The sequence below is a fragment of the Phaethon aethereus genome (assembly GCF_964289735.1).
Source record: "Phaethon aethereus genome assembly, chromosome: 1".
Classification (NCBI taxonomy): Eukaryota; Metazoa; Chordata; class Aves; order Phaethontiformes; family Phaethontidae; genus Phaethon; species Phaethon aethereus.
The window spans coordinates 208,304,613-208,327,818 of NC_138575.1; the positions used below are offsets into that span (position 1 = coordinate 208,304,613).

At 38.1% G+C, this 23,206-nt stretch overlaps 1 protein-coding gene across 2 annotated transcripts in view; it reads right to left on the reverse strand.

Moving 5' to 3' along the window:
- Nucleotides 1–23,206, reverse strand: part of CNTN5 (contactin 5) — a gene marked incomplete at both ends in the record, with an annotated part of 389,481 nt that overhangs the window by 20,560 nt on the left and 345,715 nt on the right. For both annotated transcript variants that reach the window (XM_082008944.1, XM_082008943.1), the window contains 4 exons: nucleotides 4,308–4,542; nucleotides 7,280–7,350; nucleotides 15,704–15,853; nucleotides 16,275–16,433. In XM_082008944.1, coding sequence (XP_081865070.1) covers nucleotides 4,308–4,542; nucleotides 7,280–7,350; nucleotides 15,704–15,853; nucleotides 16,275–16,433 — 615 coding nt within the window. The remainder of the gene's footprint in view (nucleotides 1–4,307; nucleotides 4,543–7,279; nucleotides 7,351–15,703; nucleotides 15,854–16,274; nucleotides 16,434–23,206) is intronic.

Below are 23,206 nucleotides of genomic sequence, written 5' to 3' on the forward strand. Positions count from 1 at the left end.
TGAGACTAGAAATTAGCTGTTAATTCCAGTTTATTCAATAATTTCATGTTATTTAATGGTGACTTGTTCCACTGTTATTTGTTATGATCAGCTTTTCTATAGTGTCTTAATTATTCATTAAAACAAGACTATAGTACCATCATTTCTTCTCAGTTAGTCAGTACTGGATAAAGAATCTGCTAATTATCATAGCCAGAACACAGTCATTAGTCATATTTACTATCCAAACTACTCTGAACAGCTACATTGTCATAATGTGTCCTGTAATATTTATCTAAAATTAGAAAGGTCTTTCTCAGCATCCAGATTTATCAGGGCCATCAGCAACTGACCTCTAGTTCGACTCCCAGTTTCTTTAATTCTCCTTCTCCGAAATGACATGGAACCCAAGGATATTCTGTTTTATCCAAACACTGGTTTTGTATTTCCTGATAGTTATCACATCATCATGTCATGTCATCCAAACATTTTTACTTTTATTTTGTCTTTCTTATGTAGCTCATACTTTCTCTAGTCGTGCCTGCTAAAGCAAGACTATCTGGCCATCACTCTTACCGGTACAGCCTTTGCCATCTTGCAATCATATGTTTACACTCTCATATTTCTTTCTCCATTGCTACATTTCTGATTTTCCCAGTTTTCCTCTTCCAGAGAATTAAAATGACACATAGAGATTGCATAGGATTTCCCCGATACTGAAAGTAGTGATCTTAGCATTCTTAGCCCCTCAGTGTTTAAGTGGAATCTAGTCATCAAGACTCATCTCCAAAAAAATATATAAATGTTATAACAAAACATTGCTTAATACAGCTTTTGTTCATTGTTTTATTTTCAGTATCTTGTGTCTTTTAATTTTTATTCTCTATGGATCAAAACCATCTGTGCCTGCACTGAAGTTCAGTGCTTTGTTTCAGTATGTTCTAGCATGAATCTGGTACCATTAGTTTCCTGGCAGAAAACAGAGTCAGAAGATTTCTCCCTGCTCTGTTCATGCTCCTTTACAGCCCCAGGTCTGCACATTGCAACCTTTCTTACGGCAGGCAGCCTGGCTTTCTGTGCTTGCCACGTGCTCTGGCATCTCTTTCTCTTATTAAAGGGTTCCTCTATGAAAGTTCCAGGCTCGTCTTTCCCTGGTACTGGAACAGGTCTATTTTGTCCTTCTGTTCTGCCTTCTTATGAATGTAATTGTGCATCTTTTTTTTCTGTCCTGCATCTTCTGTGTATCATCCTCATTCCCTCTTCAGGACTGGTCCCTGGCTCTCATCATCTCTTTTACTTCACTAAATCATCTGACCTTTCTTCTTCTCTCCTTCATTGTTTGCTTTTTTCCTTTCCTAAGGTCTCCAGGAAAGACTCCTCCTTCAAACTTTTCTACTGCATTAAGCCATTTTTTCTAGAGAGTCACATTTGTTTTTTTCCCTCCTGGGTTATCCAGCTAGTTTTGTACAACCTTTTTATCTGCTTCTCCTTTCTATTCTGTATTCCTCCGTTACATTCATCTGCTTCTTTAGCTCCTAGATCATTTCTCCCATGAGCTATATCCTGGTGATGTTTCCTATGAAGCCAAAAGACCAATGAAGGAGAAGGAAAGTCTTAAAACATCTATAACCAGTCAGGCTTTTTGTCCCCTTCAACTTTGGATTATCACCATCATGGATCCCTCAGTAGCCATTGGTATCATATTATTTTCTGAATATCTGACTTAGAGATAGAAATAAATATTTGGTTATGAAAAAGCATTCAGTGTTTTGCTCATGTTTTCTGAGATTCTTTACTCACTGGAAGGTAATTTTCTAAGGTTTTTGCCTCAGCCAGACACTTTACATAATCAGAGCACAGTCAGTTGTGTTCACAGAGGGGAACATCTTACTCAATACTACCTGCCAAGCTGCTTGCCACTCAGAGCCTTTACATTCAGGTCTACATTCAGAGCCAAATGGCCTCTGAATATAGATCAGAGAGTTTGCAATATGCAGTCACAGTCATACAGAAGAGAGATGTATTCATTCTTAATAAATGAGAAATTTCTTCTTTGTCCAGAACCTGTCCTATGCACACTCTCATTTTTTTCCTGCGTACTTAGTAGAAGCAACAGGATTTAGACTTCCTTACACTAATTTGTTATGCCAGTAAACAATTGTAGATCCATCTGTATATGTGGGAAACCTTTTAATATGTAACATAAAGTTTCCTTAACTTTTAATAATTTTATTCTAGGCCTTTATTCTAGATGTTTGCAGGGCAGTGAATTGAGTGTGTGATGGAAGCAAGTAAGTTAAGGGTTTACTGGATCAGCCATAGGACCATAATATATTGTATTGTCAATCTTTATTCAAGATCTCCTCTTCAATACAAATCCTTGGGAAAATGTGCCTTCAGTTGTTTAGCTCCTGAAGTGTAATCCATGCCTCTTTTGAAACCAATTCCCCCTTTTCTCATAGCAAGCTGAAATGTCTATTTTCTTCAGACTCCATATTGCCCAGAACTTATCTATAATAAACTGTTTCGTTGTTCCTTTAAATTTTCAGCGTATCACTCAGGGTTATTCTGGAGAAAAGATTTTTATAGATGAATTTTGCATTATATTGTCACAACTTCTCATGTTTTTTCTGCAAGTATAAGTCTTATAAAGTATTTAGCCCCATAGAATTTCTCTTACCAAAGGAAAGTCTATTGTACAGACACGTACAGAGACTGAATTAACAAAGCTGTGATGGGTAAGTACTTTCATGTAACTGAATTATAATCAAAAAAGTTGGTTTCTAGATATAGTGTCTGGGAGCATAGAGAGGATGTTAATTTTAATAATTCTATTCAGATCATCTGTAAATTTCATAATTTAAAGGAAATGTTAGAAAATTTCTTTATATATTACAGATTATTCCATTTCCAATCTTGTCCAAATAACAAGAAAAGGACTACTTACTTGTAACAATTCAGCATTCAGTTTTTGTTAAAATAGCTTTTGCTATTTCATAAAAAAATCCATTAAGATTTTGCCTCCATTCCCTTACAAAACTCTATTTTAATTGAATTTTGTGATTAGAGTATGAAATTGTTAAGTAATAAAAACATCACCATCAGTCTCACAGTATCATTTTCCATTGAGGAACAGGGAATTCAACTGCGAAAATGTCCAAGTTGTACTGGGCAAATTTACATTTTAAGATGTAATTGTTTTTATAATAGTATGAATACTTTGTAATGCTGATCCAAACAGTGGAACACAAACAAATTACTGGAACTGCTTTTAGCAAAACCAGCAACTCCAACTCCTATAACTACTGTGAGAGAACAGTAGTAGATAATCTCTGCTATATCATGGCTCCAAAATTACACATTTATTGTGGGCTAATATGGAATAACATTCAATATTTTTCAGCTTCACATGGAATACCATTATCTTCACACTACATTTTTGTAGAGATAGTATGAAATTCTGTACTAGTACCATCTGTACTAGGACTATACTTATTTTATTCTCTTAACAAGACACAGTAGGATAACTCAAAGATACTATGGTAGAGAAGAACTGAAGAATATTACTTGCAGTAATGGAGCTGCTCAAAATATTCCCGTGGGTAACATTTACTTACCTTTTGTGTGTATGGAAATTTCTACACACTGGCTGCTGTCAATACAGAACAACTTCTTTTACTAGTACAAATTAGTCTTTCACAAAATGCTGTTGAGAGTTACATCAAGTTGACATAGTAGTTTTCATTTGATCTGTTGAACTATTCATATAATTCACATTGAATATTTGGACATTAACATAAATACAGCAAATTTCTAATAATTAACTAAAAAAGAGAGAAAATAATAGAAAAAATAAAAATAAGAACAAAATTGCATTCTGTGCACTTTTAGTATCCATAAACCAAGAAATGAACATTCATAAGTGGAGTTATTTAGTCTTTGAACTGCTGTCTGATTAGCTCATAAAAAAAAATATCAGGAACCTCAGAATCATTAGAAAATATCAGCCTTTCTTTGCTCATTGTTGGAGCAATCCATCTTAAAGTTAAGACTACAGATTTCATATTAAGGATGAACCTTCATTAAAAGAGATTTGTTTGGTTAGGACAGATATGGTTTGAAGTTTATTCCTAATCTTTGTCACTGTCTTTCTGGGTAACCTTGGCAAGTTAGTTCACCTCCTCTGCAAAACATGCTTAGTGTTATTTAACACTTCTGCAAAGAATTTTGGAAGTTAAGATTGAAAAAGCATGGTGTAATAGGACATAATATATAAAAATAGCTTAACATAGTTCATAATATACAAGTCAACTTAATGTTGAACCGACCTCCTTCAGCTGAGCAGATGACCACAATAGGGCTGAAGGGACCATCTCCTTTGTTGTTGTAAACACCAACTTTCACCTCAAAAGGAGTCAGAGGTGGCACACTTTCATCTCTGTAGATGAACTTTGAGGCATCTGAAGATGTGACCATTTTTTCCTTCCAGCCACGAGTTCCATTGGGTCTGAAGGCTACAATATATCCAAATCCTTCTCCATTCTGAAACTCTTCTGACACTGGCTAAAAAATAAAGTTCAGGTAATGGTCAGATAATGTTTTACTAATTTAGAAAGCAGTCACTCAGTGGCTAACCATAATCTGGCTGCTTGTGTGAGGGTCATCCTTCACAGTTACATTATAGGATTTTACTTATCATTCCTGGGGACACATAGGGACAATTGCTTCTGAAGAGGAAACTTGTAAGAGTTTCTTCACCTAATCACCATAGTTAGGTCACTGTCCTAGGACTGAATAAATTCTTGGGCTCAGAAAGATGATTTTTTTTTTTTTATCTCACATTTTGTGGTTAATGCTTTAACCATCAGTCTATTAGTGGAATAGCCCCTTCCAGTGACCTTGTTGAAATATAGAGCAAATTATTGTTAAGGGTTCCTAAAATATGATGTGAGCTTACGACAGTGGCACTCTCTCAGGTGTGCCAGTCTGTCTAATTTTTGTATCCAAATGGGGTAGTCAAGTCTTAGGGATTTAAGTCTAGGGTTCAGTTTGAGACTTAAGGTATAAGGTAATAAATCTATTTGTCCTAACTTTCAAACAGTCTTGGTGAAAAAAAGAAAATTCTCATTTGCTTTTGTCTTCTCAGAAGATCTGTGAAATTAGCCACTTAAACTGGGACACATCTGCCATAAGCAGGCAGTCAGCAAAGGGATTTAGCTGTTGAAAGGCTGAGCACTGCAAAAGCTAAATCTTATATGTCCAGCTTAAGGAATGGAATTTTTCATGCTAATTTACTGCCCACATTTCTTACAAAGTTAATGGACTAGTTTAGGAATTAGGTTATGTTTAACAGCTGTCAGCATATTAGGCCTATGGGAAATGCTGAAAAAAAGGTGTCTAAACTCCCTCTCTCGTGTGCCCATCTTAGATCTACAGTTAATGAACATATGAATCAGACCAGGGGCACAGGGGACACCAAATCCTCTCCCCTCCACATTGCAAGTGAATGATTCATTACTGGGCACCTCACTTGCAGACACCATCTTCTATCCATCCTTCGGAAGCCCATCTCCCAATAGGAAAGATGCTGCTGTTTATAGTTTGACAGTTATAAGCAAACAGAAATCAGGTCTGTCTGGGGTGTCTCAGGTAGCTGGTGTTAGGAAAGATAGACACGCCAAAAGAAGACAGTCTCTACAGATGTCCTAAAATTTGCCATTTTAAGCAATTAGAATTCTGTGTGTCTCTCACTCTCTGAATCTCTCCTCAAGTTGGATAGGCTAAAAAGTTTTTCATTAAAACCCCAGGTCTTTATTTGATAGAATTTTTCTTGGTGTATTTTTTAAATATATGTGTGTATATATATACCTATATATATTCGTATGTACATTTTCTGAATCTGAAACTCTTAATGGTGACTCTAGAAGTTTTGAAAACTCCTCAAGAAAAGTTTCTGTTCTATTGTATTATTTATTGTGTTATTTACAAACTCGAGGAATGTGCCCATGTGAACCTCATAAGGTTCAATAAGGCCAAGTGCAGGGTCCTGCACCTGGGTTGGGGCAATCTCCAGTATCAATACAGGCTGGGGGATGAAGGGATGGAGAGCAACCCTGCTAAGAAGGACTTGGGGGTACTGGTGGATGAAAAGCTGGACATGAGCCAGCAATGTGCGCTTGTAGCCCAGAAGGTCAACCGTATCCTGGGCTGCATCCAAATGAGCATGGCCAGCAGGTCGAGGGAGGTGATTCTGCCCCTCTACTCTGCTCTGGTGAGACCCCAGCTGGAGTCCTGCATCCAGCTCTGAAGCCCTCAGCACAGGAAAGACATGGACCTGTTGGAGCAGGTCCAGAGGAGGCCACAAAAATGCTCAGAGGGCTGGAACAGCTCTGCTGTGAGGCCAGGCTGAGAGAGAGTAGGGGTTGTTCAGCCTGGAGAAGAGAAGGCTCCAGGGAGACCTTATTGCAGCCTTCCAGTACTTAAAGGGGGCTTCTAAGAAAGATGGGGATGGACTTTTAAGCAGGTTCTGTTGCAATAGGACAAAGGCTAAAAGTTTTAAACTAAAAAAGGGAAGATCAGACTAGATCTAAGGAAGAAATTTTTGACAATGAGGGTGGTGAACCACTGGCACAGGTTGCCTGGAGAGGTGGTAGATGTCCCATCCCTGGACACATTCCAGGCCAGGTTGGATGGGGCTCTGAGCAACCTCGTCTAGTTGAAGATGTCCCTGCTCACTGCCAGGGCATTGGACTAGCTAACTTTTAAAGGTCCCTTCCAACCCAAACTATTCTATGATTCTATGATTCCCACTCCTTCAGTTCCCCACTGGCATGGTCATACATCTGTGTTGCATCTTGCATCACAAATGTCTTCTCAAATGAAAGGTCTATTTCAGGTCTTTAGTTTTATATTTTTATGAAATACTTAAAAGAAATTATCTCTTAATTTAAGTTTAAAACATGTTACAAAGCTTTTTTTCTCTTCCCTTAGTAATTATTTTATCTGGTGTAGAATTTACATAAGATCCAGAGAAGTGAAATCAACCCAAGCAATAGATCAGGCAGAAAAGACCGACAACTTTGGAGCTGCTGCTAGGTGGGTTAGATTCACCATAATGCTCTCTACTCAAACCATATGAAAATGTACAGTACTTTGAAACTGTAGAACATATCTAAAGAACAGTATTTTGTGTTCATGTCTTGCCAAGATTTGCTGTAAGGAAACCCCAGTACAGTACTCTTTACTTTGCCCTCAAAGAAGTAAACATGAAACAAAAGCTTTAATCAGAAAAGTCCCTTACCTCCCATGCTATTACTAATTCATGTCGCCTTCCACTTCTGCCACTTACATTAGCTGGAGGTGTCTTTGGAACTGTGAGCAAAAAGGAAAAAAAAAGAACCAAAACAGAATGTCCAAGTTATTGAAGTTTTCCCCATAGTAGTAAGTTTCTGCAGAAGACATGAGACTGTTAAATCAGAAGAGAAATAACAAACAGAGCACTCTGTGGTCAAGAAAATTTGACCAAGTTTCATTTCAGAGAATTCCACAGTCAAGCTGGTAAACTCAGACAAAACATAAGCTGAGAAGAAAAATAATATTGGAATAAAAAGCTGCTTAAGCACTATGTCTTCTGCAGATTAGTCAAAATTTCAGTGTACAGATCATCTAAGAGAAAAAACAGAAATTATCTTGTTAACATTTGTATTTTTAGAATAGACAACTCAAAATCAAATGCCAGGGAACCTGACATATTTCAGACTTCAGGTAAAATCTTAGGACATAAATAATATGTTTCTACTATTTCCCAGGTCATTAATGATTTAGAATGTTTTAGTTCTTGTAAATCTATTCTTGTATGCTTTACCAGGAAGCAAATTTTCAGAAATTTTAAAGTAACCATCCTTAAACATTCCTTATAATTTCTTGCAAAATGCTTGAAGCAATCCTACCCACAATTCTTTAGAAACTGAGACCAACATTATGTCTTTAAAAGCACATACAAGGAACAGATGGAATTCTTTGGAAGAAATGGTAACTATCATCATCAGTGTGAATTGGGTTATCATATTTTGTAAAACTTCAGAAATCTTAATTGTTCCCTTGGAATTGTATAATTTCTTTTCTCTTACTTAGTGCCTCTAATGAAGCTCTAAAATGACTAATATCTCGAGTTCATTTGCTGTGAGCAGATAATGCTTGCATTCTTTATTTAATTAAATATGTCCTAAGATATAAACTTTCTCTTTTCTTCCTTACAGCAGTACATAGGTCATTGGTAGAAATGTACCGTAAGTCATTAACTATTAAGGCCTTATTGCATGCTGTTTAGCTTATTTATTGAGTAGCACTATGCCTTTGAAGTATATAAAGAAAAATAAATCTCAATAAATGTACACAGTCCTCTCTATTTCCCGTGTTGATCATTCATTAACAGCTTAAGTTCAATGAAAGTGCAGTTTTTACTAGATCCTGGAAGTTCACATAAAATTTCAGAATTCATCTGTGTAGTGTTGTTTTGAACTCTGAACTCCCCTTTAAAGAACATAAGCCCAATTCTTTTTTTTCTCATAAATGATGCAAAATCACAAAGCTTATGAATTTCTTCTGATTTACACTGTTGTAAATGAAGTAAGAGCCCTTTTATCTGTGGTTCTTAGCAGATTGATAGGGGAGAGTTCTAATGTGTGAAACACCTCTCTCTGATAAAGCTGGGTTCATCTAGCAAACATGAAGCCTTTGAATTCTTCCTTCCTTCCTTCCTTCCTGAATGCAGAGGAATGCAGTGAATGCAGAGCTTTGGGGTGGTTCATCTTGTCCAAAGATATCTGTCTAAACACCGGGAAGATATGAACTAGTTTAAATTAAGATCTAATCTTTCATGGCAAAAAGTGACTCAACTTTTCCTTTCAGAAACAGAAATATACAACACTGAATGGTGAGGAATTGTCCTCTGGTTAAATTAAAAAAAAAAAAAAAAAAGAATAAAAACAATCAGCGTGTAACACTGGGTTGAATGTTCTACAGTGAAAAGGTGCAGATGAAGAATCATCTGCCAGTTAATTAATATGCAAAAATTATAATGCCATCTCTAATGGAGCATATTTAAACCTTGTTTAGCACCCATTTTTCTCCTGCTTTTCTAAGATATTTTTAGTTAAGTTATAAAGATAAATGAAGTTTTTATGTAGGTGCCACTTCACTGATGAGACAGTATGCTGTACTCCTTTGAAGTAACATGATGGACTTATTTAACCAACAGTGGCCTCTTTCTAGAGTTTTCTTGTTAACAGCTTTGCAGACTGAAGCCCCATTTAAACGAATAAATGTTAAAAGAATAAAACTGTCAACACAATGAATTTCTTTTGCATCAAACTAAAATGTGCATTCACACATCCGAACTCTCTCAAATGAGTAACCATTAAAAGGATAAATGTGTCAAAGGAATAAATTTCCTTTGCACTGCAGCAAAGCAGAGTGTACACAGTTAGACGAGGACATTTTGAAATGAGTAACTGTTAAGTGAAGAAAACTATTAAAAGAACGTATTTTTTTCCAGGCACAGAGGTTATATGTTAGCAACTCTTTCAGCAACATCGTCTTTATATCAGTGTTATATCTGAATTTACTCACTCATAACCTAAGTTTATTGCCATGCAATTAGTGACTTCCCAATCTTTAAGTTGTTAATTCTTGGCAGTGACACTCATGGAGATGCACTTGCACCAAATACGCAAGTATGATGGCTAAACTTGGCTCCCGGACACAAGATCTATGTGCGGGGGGACAAGGATATTAGGACCTTTTTTCTTTAGCGATTATCAAAGCTGAGAAATTCAGTATTGTTTCTTCAGAGTAAATACACCCCAAGTAGTAGTGAAGAGCTCTTTGCCGTGTTAATATATCTCATTTAACAAGAAGATGAGAGAATGTCACCTACTAGAAAACAAATCACTCCTTGGTTTAGCACTGGTCCTTAGGATCATAAAATATGACTATGTTTATCTTGTTCATATGTCTGTAATTCTGATCAAAGCCATCTCATTAGCCACTTTACCAGCTACCTATTCTCACTTGCCTCCTGGTTTATTATTAGACTGTAAGTCCTTTGCAATCAGGTCAACTCTTCTTTTCTTCAGCCACTGGCAAGGTTGGAAGTTAAAAGCCAGGTATCTCTGTTGTTCCGGTGATGCGAACAGCAAATAGTACTAAAAATGTGTTCTGAAAGACCTGGTGACTACATGTGGGTCACAGTAAATAATGGGAGTATGCTGGCACACGTTAATGTTGAAACCCCTGCTTAAGGCAAACAGACAGAAATCTTCAAATGACTTTGCCAGGAATTTGATTTGAACAGAAACAGCAGGATTTGTTTCTTGCTCTCCATTTTCATGGAAGTACTATGATATTCTGAAAATGAAAAGGAAATTAAACTCTATTAAACTTATCTCCCCTAAACCAAACAAACCCCCCTTTAACATTCTATCTAAGAGCAGTTGCGAAGAATGGAGCCCTCAGCAGCCCTATGAACCATTTGACAACATGATTAAAATATAAATGAAGGTGATATGGAAATGTAAAGCTTATACATGAAGCCACGGCGAATTGTTTAATAATTCCTGTGTATCTCATCATTACAAACTAAATATGCATGAAAAGCGATGTTTTTTGTTTAGGACAAAGTGTATGCACAAAACTGATGTTGCTGAGGGTTTTGTGTATGGGAGCAGTGGTTATAAAGTGCTGAAAAGTGCTAACAATGCCACCTACATATTTTAAATCTGGATTTAAATGTAACTTTTGGAAAGATTTTGGAAGTGGTAGGTAATACCGTAGCTATGAATTCATGAACATTTTGGGTAGATGCTAGCTTTTCTTTTAGAGTTCCACTGTGTCCTACACCTTGAAAACTGCTCTGTGCTTTAGTGTGCTTAAATTAGGTATTTGGTTCAGAGTTTTAAAAATTACCCTCTCCTTTCTGCACGGAGGATGGATTTTCTAGTTTTTTTTAAATGAAAACTGGATTCTGGTAGACTGCAAAGATGAACCCATTCAGAGACTTTTGGTACTCACTTTTGGGCAATATATTGAAAATTATTAAATATTTCATTTTGACATTATAACAAGTGAAACATACCCATTTGTTTTTTAAAAAGAGGTATAATTTGTATTTTACTTCAGTTTTATTTAAAAATAGAAGAATTAAAACTGGAAAGACAAATCAGAATACTTTGTTTTGAGTTGACAGAGATTTTAAATTTTTATCAAAAATTATTATTTTAATTTGCTAAAGAAAATAAAGAAAATCTACCTTTTGTTTAAAATCAGTTTTATTCTCCCCATTCGTACTTCAGTGAGTGAACTGAAAAATGCTTTAAACTGCTCTAGCTCTAGATTCCTTTCCTTATAGAAAAGAAAATAAAATGTCACATTGAACCTGGAAAAACTGAAAGTACTTGAAAAACAGTTAATCTTCTTTTTAACATTCCCATCTTTAAAGAAATTTTAAAAAATAATTGAATGATTAATTAACCATTTTAAAGTGTTTCTGTTTTGTCTTTTTTTCCAAGGAGATGTCGAGTAGCTTTTTTGAATTCTGTCTCTGTTACTATGAAAATAAATGACAGATTCTTCATTTTCTAGTGTGTCTTAATTTTTGTGCAGAACAAAACTATTTAGTGACCAAGATTACAACTGATTACAGTATTGTTGTAGAAACATGTGGCTAGATTTAGTCTCTATACTTCAGTTTTGCAATCTGAATAAGTGAGATAAAGGAAGGACAAAGAGAAGTAAGAAAGAGCCTTACCAGCCTCCAGTTTTTAGAGTAAGAAATGTTAACATGAGCCGACCAAATTTACAGAGTTTTCAGATAAGCAACTGAGTCTAGATTTCCCAAATCCCAGTTCTATACTTTAATCACATGGTGCTTCTGACTCTGGTTGAATCCTGTATTCATGAAGATATTTTCCACATGGATTTTTTTTTGTATAAATTCTGAAACACCTTGTCAAATAAATTAAAATTAAACAAAATGTTGATATTGCTACACTTTTTGGGGAGATGAGTTATTAAACTTGGCTTTAGTCCTTAAGAAAACATTTGCTCAAGGAATAGTTGCAGTTATTTATTTCTTTTACAGCTTTTTATATCTTTTAAGACACAGATGTAGTTTGAAAACCAACTCTTCTTAGCTGTGAAAAGGTTTGAGTGGGTAGAAAATGATTTGTTTGCCAGCTCAACAGAACTTCCTCAGGTGAGGACCAAAGCAACACCACATTCAGCAGTTTTTTCTTCTTGGTTGTTTTCCTTTATGTATCTATGTATCTATATATCCATATATCTATATACCTGTACACCTATATATATCTATATATCTCCTGCAGTACACATCTGAAAAACAGAGGGATGTTAAGTGAAAAACCTTTCAATGTGTGAAAGGCCAGCCCTCGAGTTCTCGCCCTCACAGGAAAACATTTCACATCTCATCTGTTGAGGAATAAAATGTAAAATGTGCCAGCATCTCAGAACTGCATGATGCACTGTACTCAACTATTGGAAAATAGGGATGCTCCAACTGGTCTCAGGATCTGCATTTCTGTTGTTCTCGTTTACTCTGTATTTCTAATATTTGTAATTTCATAGGAGATAGAATTCAGTTCTATTCACTGGTAATAGTGTCATCCATAGCTGCGGGACTCCCAATCACCACGTATAGGACTGAAATCTCAAAAGCGGTGGCATATATGCCAGAGAACCAATTTCTTAGCTTTCCTGTTATGTCTTTCAGTCACACACACATTTGGATTCTTTGTCAATATGTATTGCCTATTAGTTTGAGCCTGCAATATTATGTTAGTAGCCTATTTGTTCTAAATATACCCAAGCAGCCAATGATTACCGTCTACTTTCTCTTCTTTTGTTTTTCCCTATGGAAAAGCACATTTTCTACAAAGGCTTTAGCCCAGGTAATCATCTCCAAATATCACAGATACAGCAGGTTCTTAACATTTTCAAGAGCAAAAATAGCTATGATAATGGGAAAAGCTGAAACTTCTTTTATACAGGTCACAAATGAATAAAACACCACCAATACCATCAACAAAAAAACCCCAAACAAAGCCAGTCTAAAACAGGTAACTTTTTTCCTGGGACAGAGACATTTCTTGTTATGCTATGAAGAAATTCTACCTGAGAATAAGGGCAACATAATGGAAATAAGGGCTTATTAAAAATAAAGCCTGTGTACAATCTGCTACTAATAGAGTGCATTACATTGCTACTTCATAAAATCAAGTTTGCATGCATGATTAGCAGGTTAAACTTTACTCAATTTCTCTCTCCCCGTGTTTCCCCATGAATAGATAATGTAATTGATGCTTTGCCCCCAGGCTTCAAATGCCTGACTGCCTTAGTGGAATGCCAAACATGTTTAAATTCATGTTATTGGCTCTTTTCACCTTGTGGACCTCTAAAATATGTATCAAGGCTAGAACTGACAGAAATGCAGCAGCTGGCTGTAAGTTAGATGTGCCAGAAAATTGCAGTATTATCCATTCCGATAAAAGTAGCTATGAAAAGCAATCATGTTAACTAAATACAAAGTAAGTAACAAGATTAAGGTTTAATTAGAAAATTAAAGCAAGTGGAAACCTGTTTATTATTCTGTTGATTTCCCTACACCATCCCAAGTATTGCTTCCATGGGTATTTTTAGATAATGGACTAATATAAAATATATATAAAATATAAATCTTGTGGAAGAAGTGATAAAATAAGTGAGGTGTGGGGAGAGAAAAAGACTTTAGTCTCCAGTCAAATTAGCTTGTGCCATTGCATTAGAGATGCCAATTTTCATTTAAGTATAAAATGATGGAAGCAGAATCACACATTTTCTGCCTCTGTGGGATGTCTATACAGCTATCATTCAGCCTTGTGGATCTCAGCTCTCACTTAAACATGAGCCACAGTCACCCTCTCTGCTAAGAGACGATATTTCTGGAGTTTCACCCAGTGGAGGAGTAGCCTGCCTTTTTTCACCTGTGGGGCACATGTAACACGGCTGCCAATAGCCAGGTAACTCTGCCTAGGTCATGAGTAGAGAGGTTGATGCCATGGTCTTTCTGAAATATGATGTCTTTTCACATACGTGTCTTTTAACGATTGAGATCTATGATATTAGAACTGGAGCCCATGTTAATAGAGATTTTTGCTTGAAGCTTTCAGATAAAAAATGTCTGTGGGATGTCATTGAGGAGACAGAGATGAGCTCTTCATAGTGATGCAGGGTGGGAGGGCAAGAGACCCTGGTCATAAGTTGAAATAGGGGGAGTTCTGACTGGATATATTGGAAGAACAATCACAGCGAGATTAGTTATCTGCTGACACAGGTTGTCCAGAGAGGTTGTGCAATCTCCCTCCTTGGAGGTTGCAAAGACTCAGTTGGACAGAGCCCTGAGCCACCCGCTCTGAAGTCAGTTTACCCAGTGTTGAATGGGAAGCTGGACTACAGAAGTCCTGAGATCCCCTCCAGTCCCAGTTATTCAGCTGATTCTGTGGTTCTGTCTAAGAAAATCAGCCTGAACCTTCTACTGTGAACGTTTATGCGTTGCATATACACACACCAGTGAACTATGGAGCTGAGGCACAAAATTAACATACCTTAAAGGATAAGAATTTTGTTTCAGAATGAGGGGTGGACACATTTTGGTATTGCCACTTGTAATTCTTACAATCTCCTTTAATGAGAAGACAGAGTGCAACACAACTGCTGTATTTGTCCAGAATATTTACAACTACAAAATCAGTTATACTTTCAAATTCAAGTGGAATTTTTGAATTTGGCAGTCTTCTATTTAATATGATCAATAAACTACTTACAAATTACTCAGCTAAAGAAACATAAAAACAAAATTAAAACTCTCTATGCCTCCTAAATAACAAAGAAGAATAAAGAATAATCTGAAACTGTTCTGAGATACAGTTCTCTTCTAAGGTTTTGTTCAAACCCTATATCTATCTTTTTCTGCCTCTTAAAACATGTGTCCCTAGCTGCCTAGGGATTTTTCTCAGATTCCCAATCCTTCTTTATCTCCTTTCATTCTGCCTAAGTTACTGTCAATGACTGAAAAATTTCCAAGACCACTGCAATTGTCAAGAGACCCAAATAAGATATACAACGTTTTTGCTGGGCTCCCAAAGTACCACCCCAGTTAGCAATATAATGAAACTTCTGTAAGCGCCCTAACAGTTCATGGTAGAGTGTGATGACAAAGAAACACTTTAGACCACAAGGTATTCCAAATTAAGCAACTTCCCTATCTTGCCGAAAACATTTCTGTGCACCTTCAAGGAGAGAAGTTGTGAAGTATAAGGGGGGAAAGACTGCTTGGGAGCAGTTGTGTGAAGAGGCTGAGAAGCAGCCTGCAATCAAAGAACAGTGGAAGCCTGACAGAGGGCAGGCAGCAATGGCTTAAGTGTAAGATGAAGAGTAAGGCAGCCCAGATGGAGGACAGCAGAGAATGGATTTATTTGAAATTTTGGTAAATTAAAACATATTCCTGTAATTAAACACAACTGTCTCCCCATTACAAAGAATATCACCCTGGGACAGCGATGACTGAACACAGAGATGTGTACTAGGGAGACAAGAATAGTTCTATTGCCATATTAAAATAGTTCTTGTTTCTGATAGTCCTGGAAAATTAACTTTTTTATACTCTTCTTACCTGCTTCGTTGGTTCTGATCACTCGTGATGGTGCACTTGGGTCTCCGGTCCCAATTTTGTTGGTTGCTACAACTCTGAACTCATACTCCACCCAAGGGTTCAGTTCAACAGCCATAGCAGACTCCATGTCACCACTTATCACATCTGGAACTGCAGACAGTAAAGAAACGTGTAGGTCACTCAGAAACCTGAAGCACACATGCAATGTCTCAATGGCAAGTGGACTTTGTGATACAATATGGCCATTAGAAATGGCAGACATCAAGGATCTAATGTCAGAAATCACAGCTAGGTTTTTGGCACTGTGGTACTCCTGCAAAGACACGGGTTGAAGGATATAGAGGAGAGCTTTCTGCTTAGTCACAGATGCATCATGGCAGGTGTCTTTGTGTTGTCCTTTGAGAGCTGTTGCTAAGTAACATGAAAGGAATGAAAAAAGAAAAAAAAATCAGTGTTTTTAATTTATCATTTTTCTCTTAAGAGTATCTGTTCCTGCAGTTGCCGGTGGTTGTTATTATGATGATCAGGAGTTCTGAACAGTCTACTTGTGCTGTTTGAAAGTTTTTCTCACCTGTTTTCACGGTCTGCCAGCCAAGAGAAAATGGACTGCGTGCTTGCAGGTTGTAGAGGGAGATAGGGCTGTGATTGTCTGCCCCAGGACTCCAGGAGAGTGTTGCTGTGGTGTCTGTAATTTCCTCCACTATTACAACCCCTGGGGGACCAGGAGGACCTAGAAGTAAAGTGGAATAATCAAACAAACCACACCATCATCACGGATGAGCAGCAATAATACAGGAGGTGCATTCTGTAGGTACTCAGTGGAGTTCAATATCCATGAAATACAAGGATTAAAATGCACACTACTACATCACGGAGATACCTCATTTCCATGATTTCTGCTGGTAAATTGTGATTGTTTCTACTCTTTAAATGCTGCGTGGGTGAGTATCAATTAACTTGTCAGAGTGACAGTGGAAGAACTAGAAATAGAAACAGATTTTTAAAAAATTGTCCATTATAATTGTTCGGAACCTAAAATTAAAGGAAAAGAAGAGCAACTTTAAGAAGTATCCAGGCTAGACTGAACAGTCACAATCACATCTTCTCTTTATGTGAAACTTGTCAGCAGGAAAGACAAATAGTGATCAAAATGAAGCACAGGTGGATGTACTTCTTGAAGAACAATAATATTACTAATAACTGAATCAAGAACACAACATTCATCCTTTTTCTCAAATTCACCCATTCAAGGAGACCACCTAGTTTACTATCCTGCTGGAAGTCCATTAACCTTTTGATTGAAAGCTATTAAAAACAAAACAAAACCCAAACCCAAATATTTTGAAGGTTGATAATTATTATGGTTCCATTAAAAGAAACAAAACCCTCACAACTTCTCACTTGATAAATTAAAAGATTATTTATTTCACTTAGAGGCACCAAATGAGAATATGCTAATCATCATTTGTACAGCCATGTGACTGATCCAATAAGTGAGGTCTCTGGTAGCAAACATGACTTTGCAAAGAAAAATCATCAGTGGCTATAACATCCCACTCCTACCCCCAATTTTCTTCTTTAATTCTGCCTGATATTGCTATTACTGGTGTTTGAAAACGTTGTCCATTCGCACTGACCAAACTAAATTGGAAGCAAGGTTCTCCTGGTTCAGAATCCTCTTCCACAGTTGTAGTAACCAGATCTTTAGGGCAAAATGTGCATCTCTCTCATAGATAAATGCAGAATAAACATCTCTCTTGTGGTTTCTTATATTTAAAAGCTTATGTAAGTCCTGAAGGACAGGACTTAATAAGCCTATAAAATATTAATATTATTAATAGCTATAATTATTTATGATAAATCTGGACTTTCTTGGCATCCAAGACCCTTCTGATTCTTTTCCATCTTTCTGTTGTTGAAGGCTGAAGTTTTACTTCAGCTCCTACACGGCTGGAGGACTGTGAAATTAGAAATGCACTACTGGACACTTTCTCCCAAAATGAAACTGCAGGAAGAGTGGTGATGGAAACAGCTTAATTAATAGAATGCATTGCTGCTACATTTTTGTGGGAGCCTGATGGTGTTTGCATGTATCATGAGCTGTAGTGGAGCAGGTCCTTTGGATACCTCCATTCCCATGAGCTCTGGTGAGTGGTGTGGTCCCACTTGCTGAACTGTCAGAGCTCAGCACCTGCGGATCAGGGTGGCAAACACTTGGGTCTGATGCCTCCATTTGAAGTGGCAGTTGTAGCCAGAATTTCTGCATTACTGAGCTCAGCCTTATGATATTCTAGTGTTATTACATACAATCAAATCTTTTGCTACCTAGAATCCTTAGTCCATGAGTAGAAACAAATTTATCTAAACATAAAAGGCTAAAAGAACCCAGTAACTGAAATATTTATAGTTCCTGTGATTTTTTGTCATTTGCAGCTGCAAACAGCTTTCTATTTCCTCTTATATGCTTTCAACAGAAGCATGTTTACATGAACTATGACAACAATAAGATCAGAATTTTGTAATAGTTGGGCTCAATAGTTTCAGAGATATTGAATCCTTTAAATGAGAAAGCAATTTATACAATTCACTTGTCTCTGCTTGACAATGATCTACAAGCAACTAATTGACACTAAAATGTGGGAAATATATGACATTTAGAAATAATAACAGCAAAAAAAAAGACAAATGAATGTTTGAAATTCAAGGGATTCAATTCCTTCAATTCCAGGATGAATTCAGTAAAGTTTAAAATTATGGATGTGTGATGGAAGAAGATTGTCTCCACAACACATTGCAGTCCTCTTCACAGGAGCCCAGGGTACAGAAGAATAGGAAGAACAAGGTTTTCCACTTCCATGGGTGATGAGCTGGGAGTCTCTCTTCCCTTGCTTTGCCTGCTCAGCAGGATTGACTTCACCTCTGTCAGTGCCTTTCTTCGAGTCACGAACAGTGCTGGGGTAAGACGGTGCCACTCTTTGGACACCTTGTAACTCTTGGCCTTCTGGAGTCCCATCTTCATTTGCAGTTGCTTTTCTTCCTGGGAGAAAACATGGTAGAAAGATGTGTCCTCAGCACTCCTGCCTTCTGCCAAGTGTTTACTGTTCTTTGATGAGAAGCACCAGGTGAGGCCTTCATCTCAGAATAGCAAGTCCTGGGGCTAATTTAATAAAATAGGCTGATCTTCAATCTCCATCATCTATTGTTTCAGGCTATCTGTTGATGTAGGAAAATACTAGTGAAATTTTTATTTGTAGCCATGAGGGAAAGTTTAAAGGAAAGCTGGGATCTTGATACAATCATATGCTTTCACTGGGTTGGAGCCCTAGGCTCAGAATTATATCATGGTCCCAAGCACAAACAAAATTAAAGGGAAATATTTTAGTACTTTTCCTCTATGACAATATTTCTCCCATGCACACTGAACGTTGTTACAGAGTTTCTAGCCACTGTATTATAGGCAAAAGAACAAGCGACTTGCTTATATTAAAGGATGTAAAATATTTTTATGTAGACGTCTCCTGCTAAATTCTCAATATATTTTGTTGTCGGAGTTCTCTCATGTTTTTTAAACCTTTTAAATGCATTCCTAGGTGTGACAATGTGTCATTATACTTTCTGAGATGCGTGCTCTTACACAGTCTGCAGGATGACTGCTAAAAAGCATTTCCATTTCCAACAGCAGGCACTCTTGAAAGCAGATTAATAAAGGACAAAAGCCTCAGTGATGACAAATGTATGACAGTTAGACAGGACCTGAGTGCTATGCAGATGTCACTCATTTTGGTAGAAATCTCATTAAATTTTATGCTTGGATGTAATCATTCATGGTGTCAGCTGGATGGCTAATGCAGAAAAGCTTTTCTCCCAAGGGCTGTGTTATTGTTCAGGATGTCTAAAACAATTTTTTAGATGGGAATAGCCAATTGAGGAAAAAATGCACGGTCTGCTCAAATGCTTCTCTGGAAACTACACAGAAAATGACTGGTCATAAATGCACTACAGTGCAGTCGACCTTCATAAAGAAGACATTTGGGCCTGCGATAGACTCTTAGGCAGCAATAGGAGCACTGGAAACCCAGCATCAAGGATATTAGTCAGTTATCTTCTTTCAGAGCAATTCCATAGATTGATACTTCATTTCAGGACATGCGTGGCTGCATTTTGGCAAACTTGTTTTATGTGTCTTTTTATTGTTGGAATGATCATCCTGAGAGGTCCTTTCGATTACTTGCCACGGTGCAATGTTAATGTGAGAGTTCTTGAAAAACTATTACCAGTAATAGCTGTAGTCATTCAGTGAGGCAGTGCCCTTTCCTATGAATCCCAGAATGCGCACTGATTTACTCCACTGCTGCCTGACCAGGGTAATTCTTACTTTTACTGAACAGTCTGATATGTAGCAGTTCATGAACACAGATTTCTTGACCTGAAGATTTTGCCTCCTGAATTACAAGGTGTACTGGTTTGTCATCAAGAAGATGAAAGGTCAAGAAAAAGATGAAAAGAAAGAGGCAGCAACTACAGAATAATGGAAAAGGTGCTTGATAAAACAGGAGCTTGACTGTTGTAGCATAAATCATTCTTGCTGCGCACACCTATGGCAGATGATGTGTTTGCATATGGTGGGGAACAAGAGGATGGAGACACAGTTCATTGTATAGTAAATGTGATAGGCACTATGGCTTTGGTGGATACATCTGTATCCCCAGTCCCTCCACGTGTAGTGTACCCAAGTGGTTTCTGTAAGGTAGCTACATAAGGGCCCTGGGCAGATGGAGAGGTTATACCCCAATCAGCGGCAAGATAGACAGGGAGGTTAGACTCAGGGTCGGAAGGTAAGAAAGAGAAAACATTGATGTTCTAGTCTTGACTCATTCCAGGGATGAAGGTCAGCAAAAATCCCTGGTGTCTTGCCTTGAGAAGGCCTTTGGTGGTACATATATCATGTCATGCTCCTTTGCCCTGATGACTTCTCTGCTTTGTACAAACCTGAAAATAGGGGATTTGGGCAAGGCAGCCTTAAGAGCTGCTGCGTGTTGTGAGCTCAGATGCCACACTACAGTCCAGAACCTCTGAACTGCATCTTTGTGTAGTGGCAGTTGTGACTTGACACAAAATCACAGAATGACAGAATCATTAAAGTTGGAAAAGACCTTTAAGATCATCAAGTCCAACCATCAACCCAACACCACCAAGCCCACTAAATGATGTCCTGAAGTGCCACGTCTACACGTTTTTTGAACACTTCCAGCGACGTGACTCCACCACCTCCCTGGGCAGCCTGTTCCAATGTTTGACCACTCTCTCTGTAAAGACATTTTTCCTAATATCCAGTCTAAACCTCCCCTGGTGCAACTTGAGGCCATTTCCTCTAGTTACTTGGGAGAAGAGACCCACGTTGCCACAACCCCCTTTCAGGCAGTTGTAGAGAGTGATAAGGTCTCCCCTCAGCCTCCTCTTCTCCAGACTGAACATCCCCAGTTCCTTCAGCTGCTCCTCATTAAGACTTGTTCTCCAGACCCCTCACCAGCTTCGTTGCCCTTCTCTGGACATGCTCCAGCATCTCAGCACCCTTCTTGTAGCGAGTGGCCCAAAACTGAACACAGCATTCGAGGTGCTGCCTCACCAGTGCCGAGTACAGGGGCACAATCACTTCCCTCCTCCTGCTGGCCACACTATTGCTGATCCAGGCCAGGATGCTGTTGGTCTTCTTGACCACCTGGGCACACTGTTGGCTCGTGTTCAGCTGGCTGTCAACCAGCACCTCCAGGTCCCTTTCCATCGGGCAGCTCTCCAGCCGCTCCTCCCCAAGCCTGTAGCGTTGCATGGGGTTGTTGTGACCCGAGTGCAGGACCTGGCACTTGGCCTTATTAAACTTCATACAATTGACCTCTGCCCATCGATCCAGCCTGTCCAGATCCCTGTGCAGAGCCTTCCTGCCCTCCAGCAGATCAACACTCCCACCCAACTTTGTGTCATTTGCAAACTTACTGAGGGAGCACTCGATCCCCTCATCCAGATCATCATAAAGATATTGAACAAGACTGGTCCCAGAACTGAGCCCTGGGGAACACCGCTTGTGACTGGCCGCCAGCCAGATTTAACTCCATTCTCCACAACTCTCTGAGCTCGGCCATGTGGACATTTGTAAGTACTTGGACTGTCCAAAATGTATGGACAGTACAGGGAACATGAATTGAAATTAGGACAAAAAACACCAGTAGCCTATGAATTGCATTATGAATGACATAACTAACAGGTCCCAAACAGAGTAAGAGATTGAGTTTTAGACTTTCATTGGCATGTCCTGCTAACTACATTTAGCACTGTAGGGCATGACTTGTCAGCTACCCCAGTTCTGGTCCATGCTGCCTCATTCACTCTGCAATCACAGTGTAGGCACCAGCACTCCCAGAAATGCATGGGTCTCTCTCAGGCACTGAGTTTGTAAACATCACCACATCTGATTTGTAATTTTTGTACTTGTTTCTAGACTGAAGTCATAGATATGTGTTAAATTGATGTTTGTAAAAAACTTTCTTAGTCTTAGAACAAATGATCTTTTTAAACTCTGAAACCCCACCTTTTTAAAGACATGAACCTCTTTCCCTTTCACACCATTGTAGACATTATAACAAAGGTCCTGTTACAAGATCAGATTTCTGGAAATGTTTTGATCTGGAGCCTGTGGATTGAAGGTGTGATGCTTCATCTACAGTGATACACTATTTTCTAGTATCGTAAAGGTTTCAGCTACACTGGTATACTGAAAAGGGCCAAAGCACAGATCTGAGCTCCAGCACCGATGCTATGCACTGTTATGTTGTCAGCCAGTCCCTATCGTAATTTCAAACCTGTGCAATTATGACTTTCCCAGCCAATGCCTTGGCACAATTAGTGGATTGCCATGGGCTGGGGCAGATCCCAACAGGCAGTTTGTTATGCCTGTCCTGTTTTGAGAGGGGAGGGGGACTGGGAATACAGCTGTGTGGTTGGGAACTCTGCTGTATCCATTGGCCTCGGGAAGCAGTTTACTATTATGGACATATTCTGAGTCCAATTAAAGGGGTCTGTGCTTAGAGCATCTTCCTGGCCTTTGTTACAGCTCAAACACAAGTTCAAGGACCAGCAAGAATCTACTGACCTTGTTTATGTTCCATTTAATAAAGTTGTGTTTGATGGCCTTTAAACCCAAGTGTTTGTCTTTAAGTTTTATTGGCAATATCACAACTGAAAGGAGCAGTGTGGTCAACCTAACCAGCAGTTCCTGCGTTATATTTGCTCCAGGTCAGTGGAGTTCAAAGGAAACATTACTTCTCCAAAAACATATCATGAGAGTGGATTTCTTGCTTATATTGGTAGTTTTGCCAGTCTGCAAAATTAATAGCTTTACCTCTTTTTTATTTTTAGACCACAAAATGTGTACTCTTAAACAACAGTTTGTAGTCACAAAGGCTTTCATCACTTCACACTACAGGATTGCTCTCTGCTCCATTTCAAGAT